Genomic DNA, 11,756 nt, shown 5'->3' on the forward strand with positions numbered 1-11,756 from the left:
CTCGTAACTTTCCGGACCTTTTCCCGACATCTTCTTGCTTGGGCTAATTGGGATCATTATCGCAGATTTGTCCAGGGTTAACAGCGAAAAAAGTTGGTCAAATGTCTGCAGCAAAGTTGTTTGTCCCCTCGGGACAATTTCAAAAAAGATGTCCAGGTCTGACAGCAGAGAACACATGAAAACATTTCTAGTTCCTAAAAATCTTAATTATCTCAGTCTCAGGTTCAGGACTGTGATGTCTTTTGTCAGTTTCCATGACGTCTGTGCGTGTGCTAATTATCACAGCTGAGACTTTGTCCCCACAGGCCATCAGCAGGTCAGTCATTTCCGAGCTGGAGTTTAATGTACAATGAAAGTCCAGACTCTGCGTGTGTTTTCAGAGACAACACTCCCAGGCCAGGAACAATGCTTTCTTTGGTACGATTTAATTTCTGGTGTGAGTGTTTTTAAAAGAAAAGGATCTGGACGCTTGGTCTCCGCGCCAGTTTTCCCAGAGTTCCTGAGAGTTCAACAAAAGTAAGACACGCTCTCACACACACACACACACACACACACACACGGGATGTATATCCGAATCTTCTTTGACACAACATTTGTGGTTCAATGCTTTTCCTGTGAATGAGCTTCAGGTCTTATTAAGATTGCTTTGGCTGAGCCTGAGACTATTTTTAGGCAGGACTTGATGGGGATTGTGGTTGAATTAGAGGCTAAATACGCAAAACTCTGGTCAAATCATTGGATTTCAACCTCATGCTAAGATGTGAACATTAGCCCCGCACAGAACTGTCAATCGAACTGGAAACTTTGGAGTTGACGCTGAAGACCACAGGACGACGCTAGACGTCGGCGGTATTTTAAGTGCAGCTGGAATGAGATAAAAATAAAACTCAAATAAATATTTCCATGTGATTGTGAGAGGTGGGATGGTTCTTTGCGGCGCAGACCGAGGCATGAAGTTTGGCAGATTAACTCCTGGATGTTAAATCACTGATTGTGTTTCTTGAACTTAAGAAGAAATGACATAATGGTGCGTGAGGGAATCGATACCGTCCGCGGCGGGGGGAAAAAAAGGGCCCTCCGCAGACGGTGCAGACAAAACAGTGTGCTGCAGTAGCTGCTGCTTCCAGCTGCAGTCGTGTCTCTGACAGTGGAGACGGAGCTGAGAGGAAACAGGCCCTGCTTTTATTAACGGGCTGTTTACGCGGCGCGCGGCGCGGCCAGTAAACAGCACCAGAGGGAAAATGTTTTTTTGTTGTTGTTGTTTAAGGACGACTTAATTTTATAGACGCACTCGGAGCTTGGCGCCGTAAAAAAAAACACGAGTTTACAAAGCGTTTAATTTGTGATTAAAAGCCCAGAAAGTTTCATGGAGATTTTTTATCTCTTTTTTAACGAGTCTGTTTAATTTGAGGATAAGGCTGAATGTTCTGGGATTAACTCACGATAATTAGTGCCGCACAGTCTTCAAACTGATATTTAAGGCCCAAGCAGTAGGTGGCGCTATTATTTTTCCTCTGATATATCAAAAGTAGGGAATTGGGCTTGTAAACAGAGGGTTACTGGCTGGTACCGCCAACAGCAAGGAACCCAATTGTTAATTAAAACACTGTGAATTGACCCCAGCCACAGGGTTACGTGGATTTCTACAGCCTGTTTTTCCGTGAAGGCAACAACAACCGAACCGTTTTATGTTTGTGGTGATCATGAGACCATGGCCAAGTGGAAAGGGAACTTGTCTTGTAACCGGAGGGTTTCCAGGTCAAATCAGGTCAGTTCTGGGGTTCCTCTACGCAAGGTACACGGCCTCCATTACTCCTCGGGCGCTGCTAAGTGGAGAACTGAAGACGAACCGACTGCAAACTTTCTGACGAGAACCGAAGCTTCTGAGAATCATTACAGCCCAAATGTCAGATTCTTGAGACACGAACAAACGCAATGACGCAGCCTTTTGCCTCACAGCGTTTTCCCGTCGAACTTCTGTGTCCAGGTTTTCTTTAATTCGATCATTTAGATCTTTGAGGTGATCCTGAGACCTCACCGTAGAGATCGTACGTACAAACCTAAACCGTCGCTGACATGGAGACAGCAAAAGAACTTGAGTTCTGACGAGAACCAAGAATTTGGAGAATCTTTATGACCCAAAGATTCTTGACGTAGACCTTGTTGCATAAAGTGATCTTCGCAGCGTTTTCCTGTTAAACTAGTGTCCGGGTTTTCTTTAATATTTACATTACTTGTATTTCTACAGCACGTTCTTCCAGGAAGACAAAGTCAGATATTTGAGGTGATCCTGAGATCTCACCATAAAAGATCGTAAGTAAACCGTCCAGCTCCACCTGTCACTGACATGGAGACGTAGAAGAAAAAGCTGAACTTTGAAGCGAGAACCAAGAATTCCTGAGTGTTGAACAAACGCGACGACAGCACAAGAAAAACTCGAGCACCTTCTAAATATATTTGTCAAGACGACGATTCCTCGCTGGGAAAATAAGGATTCACTTACAAAACAGAGAGAGAGAGAGAGAGAAGACGACGGCGGCGGCGGCGATGGTCATTACCTCAGTTCACCTCTTCTCTTCCCATGATGCAACCTGTCAGATTGTGTGTGTGTGTGAAAAGTGTCAGCACTTCACACCCTGAAAATCCTCCTGGACTCTTTAATTCTGTGCTTTGGCTTCAAACACGGAGACGTTTGATCAGAGAGAAGTATTTTTGTGGATCATTTTTATTGGGAACAAATTATTTCTTTTTCCTGGAAGCAGAGTGATTTTGTGTTTTTTTTCATTATTTTCTGAACGTTAACCCGGTGAACTGCGCGCGCTGGACACGGCGTGGACGCTCAGAAATGAAGATTGGGTTCGTAAAGATAAAACTTGGCGTTCTTTCACGGACACACAGACGAGAACGTTCCACCGAGCTGCAGCTACAAAAACAAAAGCAGCCAATCACATCTCAAACTCTCAGTTTCAACCGAGGTGTCGAATAACTCGCATCGCTTTGTTGTTGTTCTGCACACGACGCCAGAGAGCAGCGAGCGCTGTCGCAGCACATCACTGCAGACCTGCTGCCATTAAAGGAACACTTCAGGAGAGATGACGTTTTAGATCAATCTAAAGTTCAGCTGCACAACGTGGTCATTATGTCATTTGTGGTCTGATGTGCTTGTAGGATGTAAAATTAGTTTACAATACCTTAAGAACACGTCTTTATGTCACTGTCTCGCTGTCTCACCGCACAGACTCTCCCACACCAAACCCCATGGAGAAAATCAGTGATTTTAGCTCGCATGGACACAAGAGCTGCTGGTCTACTGCTGCCTCGTGTGGTCACTTTGTGTCACTGATGTAATTCTGAACAAAGGATTTTAAATGCCGAATTGACAAAACAAGACATTTGAACTTGGTGATGGAGGCAGCAGTGGGTCAACAACTCCTGTGTGTGTGATGTTAAAATCCCTGATTTTCTCTATGGGCTTTGGCGTGAGAGAGTGAAACTAAAGTTGCAGCCTCTCAACAGGAGTTTCTTCTTCTTTTTATATCATTACAGTGTTAGAGGAGGAATTATGTTAACAATGACCTCTATGTGTCATGAAGTCTTATTTTTAGGCGCCTGAACAAAAACAGAAAGTGCTTTCACCCGTAATCCTCGTGATTTTACTCCATATTGTCACATATATATAGAACATGTGAAGAGGAGAAAGTGCCGTCGTGTCTCTCGGTGGACGTCTTCCTGTCTTTTGTCCTGTGACCCATTGGACAGCTCAAATGACAGCGACATCATCACACCCTGACACAACGTCAGTCACACAATAAAACACACGCAGGACGGACGGGAGAAGTCGCGCTGACCCGGCTGACGTTTCCATCGGCCCAGATCCGCTCAGGACAAACACAAACACCGCCGAGCCTGTGTTCTCTCACGTCTGAAACCCGAGTTCAGCTCTTTCTGCCGCAGACAATGAACAACAACACTGTTATTAAACGTGAGGGGAGGTCTCACAGGAGCTGAGGGCTGAGAACATCGCACACAGGACGAATAAAGACACAACAGGTCTAATAAATAATATGTGTTATAAATAATGTGTACAAAATAGACTGAATACACTGTAAAATACAGTGTAATTGTACTGTAAAATGGATTGTTTGAAACCTCTGCATTAAATCATGAGTTGCCGAGAGGATTAAGAACAAAACACTTTTTTAATAAAACAAATATTTAAGTCTAAAAGTTTGTCGCTGTTATTTACATTACATTTACATATGAAACAGGTCAGTGATGCATCAGTGAAAACAAAGACATTAAGAGTCTGCATACACACAACACTCACCTGTGTGTGTGTGTGTGTGTGTGTGATGGGAGGTGTCACTCACTCACTCACCGTCAGCGTCTCAGTGAAGCAGGAGAACGCCGAGCAGCGACTCCTCGTAGATTCACCTCTGCAGATTCTCCTGAAAAACATTGAACACATTTTCTTTATTAACAGGTAAGAACTCACCTGTGTGTATGTGTGTGTGTGTGTGTGTGTGTGTGTGTGTGTGTGTAGGACATTCTATCCAAAAAAACCCAGATATTTTGATTTTACTGTCAAATTTAAGGGTTTATTCCATTTTCCACGAAAATTAAATGTTCTTTAAGGATTTTTTATTAATATTTTTGAAGTGCACTTGTGTGTGTGTGTGTGAATCCTTTACAGAACGTGTGAGTGTTTGTTTGTGTTTGAATGAAGGTTTGAAGGTCGCTGGACGACAGAACGATCACGTAATCTGACCCACGCGATTAACACAAAGAGTTAAAGACGACGATGTCAGAGACAAGTGTTCAGACGCAGCTCGAGTTTCAGCGCTGACAAAAACACCAAACACTGTTATTATTCTGCTTTAATCAACCGTTTGTTTGTGTTCTTCTGAAAATAACACCATCACTGTTTAAATGTTTGCATCAAAGTACAACTTCATAAAAGATATCATTTTACTTCATAACTACCGTGTTTTTCACGCTGCTGTGCTCGCGAAAAAAAGAACTGCACTTCACCATATTCTGAAATAATTCAAAAATATTGACTTTACGTAAAATTTTGGTCGGAAAGAACAGGATATTTTTTTGATTTTTGAAAATAAATCAATGAATGGAAACTTTGGTTCTTACAAAAAAAAATACTTAGAGGACCAAAAACTACGATTTTCTGTGTTTTGGGTCGGAGCTTTGACCAGAGGGTTGGTTAAATTGAATTTCCTCCCGCAATAAAACCTGACTTAAGTAATCGCGCTTCATAATATTTTTGAAGTCGACCAAAGTCGTCCAACGCTTCTTTAAAAAGAAAAGTTTCATGACTTTTAACGTTCCAATATCAGGATAAGATCGTATTGTGACCTACTGTAAATATTGTGATATTGTATAGTAACGTGAGAATATTGCATTGTGGAGACGAGGTATATGGGGGAAGGTTGATTCAGTGAAACATCACAATATCGCAATAATATCATATCGTGACTTAGTGTAAAAAATCTTGATAATATCGTAGTGTGGTGTCTAAGGGTGGGGAGAAAGATCGATAGTGAAATATTGCAATATTGTGATAATATCGTATCGTGACTTACTTTAAATATCATAATATCACATTGTGACTTGCATATCATGAAAATGTCGTATTGTGTTGACGAGGTGTGGGGGAAAGATTGATTGAGTGTAATATTGTAATATTGCGATAATATTGTAATGTGGCTTAATGTAAATATCGCAATATCGTATCGTGACATAAATATTGTGTGAATATCGTATTGTGGTGTCTAAAGGTGGGGAGAGAGATTGTTAGTGAAACACGGCGATGTTTTGTGTTGCAGTATACATTTTTAACAGATGTTAAACGTTTTATGGATCAGCATTAACAAAAAAAATCTGTTGCTGTTTTAGTCCAATGGATTGTTAACGTTAGCGCAATAACACGAGTAACTCCTCGCAAATTTGTCTGTCGCTCACTCACGAAAAACAAATTCAGGTCCTGCAGAGTGTGACAAAAATCAAGACGTCAAACATTTACAGACTCGTTTAAATTCACCGTCACAACCCGAAAATCAAGGAAGAAAGAAAGAAAGAAAGAAAGAAGAGACCCAGGTTTGTTAAGCGCTCAGATTAAACATTAACCTGCAGCTGAGACACACATGAAGAGTGTGTGTGTGTGTGTGTGTGTGTGTGTGAGGATGGAAACAGTGTGTCAGGTTGGTGAAGGTCATCAGAGGTGACAGATCGCCTCGCTGCGTTTAGTCGTCCGTGTGCACGGTTCTGTTCCACTGAACCACAGATGGGCGGCACAACGTAATTTGCAGTAAGTGAGCGTGTAATGGTCGTGTAAGTGCCTCGAGCTGCGGAGGAAACAAGGCCACATCACCTTCCTTCCGTCCGTCCTTCCTTCACTGTGCACTGTGGCACACTGTTAAAGGTCAGCTTGTGTGTTGTGGTTGTGTTTCATGTCTTGTTTTGTTTTGTACACAGTGAAGCTTGTTTCAGAGAAAACACATGGACCTGGTGGCTCAGCACAAGTAAAGTTAAAAAAACAATCAGAAAACGTGAATTATTACAGAAAACTACTCACTCTCTCACATCAAACCCCACTGAGAAAATCAGTGATTTTACCTTGCGGGGACACAGGAGCTGCTGGTCCACTGCTGCCTCTTGTGGTCAGTTTGTGTCACTGAATTAAGTTTAAACAAAATATTTCAAATGTATAAAAAAAGACATTTGAATTTAGTGAAGGAGGCAGCAGTGGATCGACAATTCCTGTGTGTTTGATATTAAAATCATTGATTTTCTCTATGAGGTTTGGTGTGTCAAGGCGTAAATATTTTATCATTTAAAATAATTCTACAACATCTTCTCCAATGAAGACCTGTTTTCTGGTGCATTTATGATCACAAGGTGGCTGCTGCAAGCATTTAGTCGGTGGAGTTCCTTGAATGCATCTCGTGAGCTCGGCACGCTGTGAACCCTGTGCTACGTTCACATTCTAGAGCAGGGGTGTCCAACTCATTTTTGTTCAGGGGCCACATACAGCACAATTTGATCTCAAGGGGGCCGGACCAGTAAAAATAGTAAAATAATAGCATAATAACCTATGAACAACAAGAACCCCTTTGTTTTTTCTCCTTTCTTTTACATTTACTGAAGGATAATTTTACAAAACATGATATTTCTTGAGAAATATAAGTGCAATTTCAACAATATCATGCCTAAATTTACTATTTACACAGCACACTGGATCTATAAAGGCACAAACATTTAGTCAGCATATCTGGAGCATTTGACATTACGTTTGGATTAGTGTGAAATTTTAACAAATTCATCCTGTGGGCCGATTGGACCCTCTGGCGGGCCGGTTCTGGCCCCGGGCCGTATGTTTGACACCCCTGTTCTCGAGATTATAAAATCCCTAACCTGGGTATGCAGCGAAGGATTATGGGAACCTGACAGGACCTTGTGGTGTGTGGACACAGAGGTGCAGTGGAGTTTGTGACTGGAGCGTGGTCGACTCAGTCAGATAGCGGTGATTCAAACCCTGTGTGTTTTGGGCGTAGAGGATGCTCTCATCGGTTTGGCTGTGATCTATCTTTCCTCTGCCCGCGATCGCACCGCGACACGCTTCCAGTTTCCACACACGGTTTTCCCACTGCTGACTTTAAAGAGTTCAGATCAGATCAGTCCAGTCCAGTTCTGCTGATGCTGTTGCTGCTGCTGCTTCCTCTCCTGGCGCTCTGACAGCTCTTTGACCTCCACCCAGAAGAAGGAAAAAAAAAGGTCTCGGACCATTGATTTGGACAGCAGCAAACCTTTGGACGGAAACATTATGGTGTTTACAGGGAGTTTAAGGTCACTGAGGCAGAATAAAACTCCAGTGTCCTGCACCACACGAGTGGATTCTCAGCTGGAATCTGCATTTACACACTTAAAAAATTGACTTTTAAAGAGATAGAAATGACAGGAGAGGCATCCCTGAGAGACATAAGACTGATTAAAGCCACTTAAAGGCGACATATTATGCAAAATCAACTTTTTAATCATTTCAATACTTATATTTGGGACTCTGGAGGCCCTACCAGTCGCCAAAGTGTGGAAAAACAATACTCAGTCATGTTTTCGTAGTCCCCCTTAGTGTAAGTATAGGTGATAAAACACTCCATGTTGAGTTCCCTGCGCTTATGATGGCAGCATGCGCATTTCACCGTGAATGTTACCGCCCCACCAGTAAGTTTACTTGGAGAGCTCCACCTTAGCTCCACCTTGTCCCTGCGAGAGTGCAGGCGAGGGAGGAAGAGCGGTATTATGTCAACGCGGAGGGACAAGTGTGCTGTTGGTGGCTGCACAATGGAGCACAGTGTTTTACAGAGGATTTTATATATGAAGCTAATGTGCCGGATAAAGTCAGCAAACGTGTGTTCGTGTGTTCGCACCACTTCACATCAGACTGCGGCCAGCGGTCGCCGTATTTAGTCAGCGACGCACAAACACACACATTGTTAAGAAAAGGTCACATAGAGGTCATAACTGACCATTCTGACACGTCCTAATTAAACATATTTGTTCAGTACGTCCTCCATGACCGGAGCACAGACTCAGTCTGATACAGTCACATACAGCAGCAGTTTATGCAGCGATCAGCGGTGGATCAGTGGTGCTGTCCCTAAGTGTTTTTAACTGATTTACAGTTGGACAGTGTTCGGCTCCATCCTTATGTAGGACGTCTCTTCCTGTGACGACACTCTCGCTGTTTTCTGCTCACGCTGCCATGTTGATATTGTCAGAGAACTAGTGGAGGGAGGGGGAGAGGAATGAGGGGAGGGAACAGGAGCTGAGCGAGTGAGCGCTGTAAAGAGGACAAATCAGAAACCCCCTGGAAGAAGTGGGTGTGTGTTTGCCTGTGTCTCATTTGCATAGAAATGGACTATGCACAAAACCGAGCGTTCTTAAAGGGGCGGGTTTAGCAGGGTTATTGAACTGCTTTGATGCTTCATCCTTATGGTATTTTGACCAAAGCATGTCACTGACATGTTCATTAGGACACCAGGGAACTAGTTTAACTTGGAGAAAAAGGGTATAATATGTCTCCTTTAACAAACACTCACTTCTGGGGATGAATATTATCGGCACTTCATCGGTGCATATTTAGTGCTTCTGCCCGAAAAGATAACTTTCACTTTCCATATCTGGCAGTTTTCGACCGTTTAGGAATCACAGTCCCGAGAAGCTGACGTCACAAACATGTACCGCGCTAGTGAACCTAGTCTGTGATTGGATGGTCGTTCCACAGAAGTCCTGAGGTTCTACCATAATGACAATGATTTCCGGTATCCATCTATCTTCTACTGCTTTACCCCCATGTGAGGGTCGCGTGGGGGGTGTTAGTTTTACAGTTTTTGAATCTTCTCGATATCACAAACGGTCTAGGAGTTACGGTAATGAGAAGAACACATGATGGCAGGACGGTCACAGAAGGGTTAAGCGTGAACTCAGTTGTCAAACGAGACAAATAAAGTGTTGCTCTTTACAGTGATTTCCTGTTTCCTCTCATCTTTACAGACGCTGGAAGATGGAGAAAATGTACACATCTGTGAGTCGCAGCGACGATGCCAGTGCAAAGACGGGACACGGACCTCAGGGTAAGAAGTATCGCTACATCCGCAAAGAAGGAAACTGTAATGTCGTGTTCCGCCACGTTCCTGAGGAATGGCTGCTTTTCGTGGCCGACATCTTCACCACCCTGGTGGAGATCCGGTGGCGGGTGATGTTCCTCATCTTCGCGCTCTCATACATCCTCTCCTGGCTGTTCTTCGGCATCCTCTATTGGGTCATCGCGCTCGCCAATGGCGACATCAGGGACGAGACAGACAAGCCCTGCATGTACGAAGTGCGCAGCTTCACGGCGGCGTTCCTCTTCTCGCTGGAGACCCAGACCACCATCGGCTACGGCTTCAGGGGAATGTCGGAGAACTGCCTGATTGCCATCATCGTGGTCACCATACAGGACGTCATCAGCTGCTTCATCGACACCTTTGTCATCGGCATTGCCGTCGCCAAAATGGCCTCGGCCCGGAAGAGAGCGCAGACAATTGGATTTAGCAACTGCGCCGTTATCAACCTCCATGACGATTTCCTGTGTCTGTCCTGGAGAGTTGGCGACTTCCGGAGGAACCACCTGGTGGAGGGGACGGCCTTCGCTCAGATAGTCCGCTCCACAGTCCACGCCACGGGGAGAGTGGATGTGACCTATGAAGACCTGGTCATCCAGCAGAAGGACATTACCTTGGTGACGCCGACCACCATCTTCCACAGGATGGAACTGGGCAGCCCGCTGTACCAGATGAGTCGTGCAGACCTGGAAAAAGCCGACTTCGAACTGGTAGTGTCATTCACCTACACGGACGATTCCACGGGTATGCTGCACCAGACCCGCACCTCGTACACCCCTGCAGAAATTCTCTGGGGTCAGGTCTTCCAGGAGATGATCCGTGTCAGCAGGAGGAGCTACCGAGTCGATTACAACCTTTTTAATCACACCGCCAAGGTGCTGGTGCCCCAGGTCAGCCCCGAGGATTACGAAGTCAAGAAGCAGCTGCGACCGTCTCCTCGGTACTCCCCTCGCCATTCCCCGCGACATTCGCCACGACACTCGCCCAGATCCTCCCCAAGGCTGTCGCCAAGGATCCGACCACAAAACCATCAAGACCCTCATCTGAAACCTCCAATGGTAACGGTGGAGCTCGTGACCGACAGTGGCCCGCAACCAAGCGTTCTGACTTCTGAAGAAGAGGCGAGACATCGGGACACTCTGGCGTTACCAAACGATCTCACGACCATGGACGTATGAAAGCAGCCGGGATATTTAAGATGGCGATTGTTGAAAAAATAATAAGATTACGAACCATTCTACAATACAAGCATTATTATATTGTTATTATTATTAGATGGAAAATATAAGTATTGAAGTGATCGTAAAGGTGTTTTTGAAGTGTGGTTGCATGAAGTATAAAAATATGGATGCTCGCTCTGACTGAAAACCTACATCAGTTTAAGTCTACGATATCTTTAAGAACACGTTCACGTCTTCTTAAAGATAATTGTCCAATTATTATTTTTTCTCTATGAGATTTGGTGTGGGAGAGTGAGTGGTTTACAAACTTCAGTTTCCTGTTCGAAAAGTCGGTCTCACGGTGAGATAAAGATGTGAACAAATTTGTAAGATATCGTAGACTTGAACTGACTTCTAAAATCTGTTTTTCGATGCATTGCAGATAGAGAATATCTGCAATTTCAACATGAAACATGAAACCCTGAACTATCCCTTTTAAAACACTGCAGACATGATTTAACATAAATATTTTTCACATCATATTATTATTCATTACATCAGAGACACTATGGTTGTCAGTGATATTTGTTTTTTTGTACTTTTTACAGTAAAAAATGCTCAGAAAAACTGAACTTTCAACATTTCTGTTTCTACGACAGCTGAAGACAATCACGTGACCTGACGAAAAAACTCCAGAACAACCTTGTGTTGAGGTTTGATTTTAAAATTGATTTCAGTTTGTTCAATTAAAACAAAACTGAAAATTGTTTTCCGAGATGGTGTTGGATAGTGTTTTTATAAAGATAAAAGTGTGGAGAAGGTAAATGTTAAAAATACGTTAACGATCCGTGTTTTATTCTACTTTATGACTCTGACTCAGTGACGTGATACAGACTAAAGAGAGTTAGTATGAAAAGGT

At 43.6% G+C, this 11,756-nt stretch overlaps 1 protein-coding gene across 2 annotated transcripts; it reads left to right on the plus strand.

Moving 5' to 3' along the window:
• Positions 1-338: 338 nt before the first annotated feature.
• Positions 339-11,098, plus strand: kcnj16 (potassium inwardly rectifying channel subfamily J member 16). Of its 2 annotated transcripts, none has more exons than XM_044014290.1 (2): positions 339-516; positions 9,568-11,098. In XM_044014290.1, exons 1-2 carry the CDS (start codon positions 350-352, stop codon positions 10,853-10,855), a joined length of 1,455 nt encoding a protein of 484 aa, XP_043870225.1. In that variant the 5' UTR covers positions 339-349; the 3' UTR covers positions 10,856-11,098. The 2 variants fall into 2 exon arrangements, with proteins under 2 accessions (XP_043870225.1, XP_043870226.1); XM_044014291.1 differs by lacking the exon at positions 339-516 and adding an exon at positions 4,380-4,483.
• The last annotated feature ends 658 nt before the right edge of the window (positions 11,099-11,756 follow it).

Source organism: Solea senegalensis, linkage group LG18 (assembly GCF_019176455.1).
Source record: "Solea senegalensis isolate Sse05_10M linkage group LG18, IFAPA_SoseM_1, whole genome shotgun sequence".
Lineage (NCBI taxonomy): Eukaryota > Metazoa > Chordata > Actinopteri > Pleuronectiformes > Soleidae > Solea > Solea senegalensis.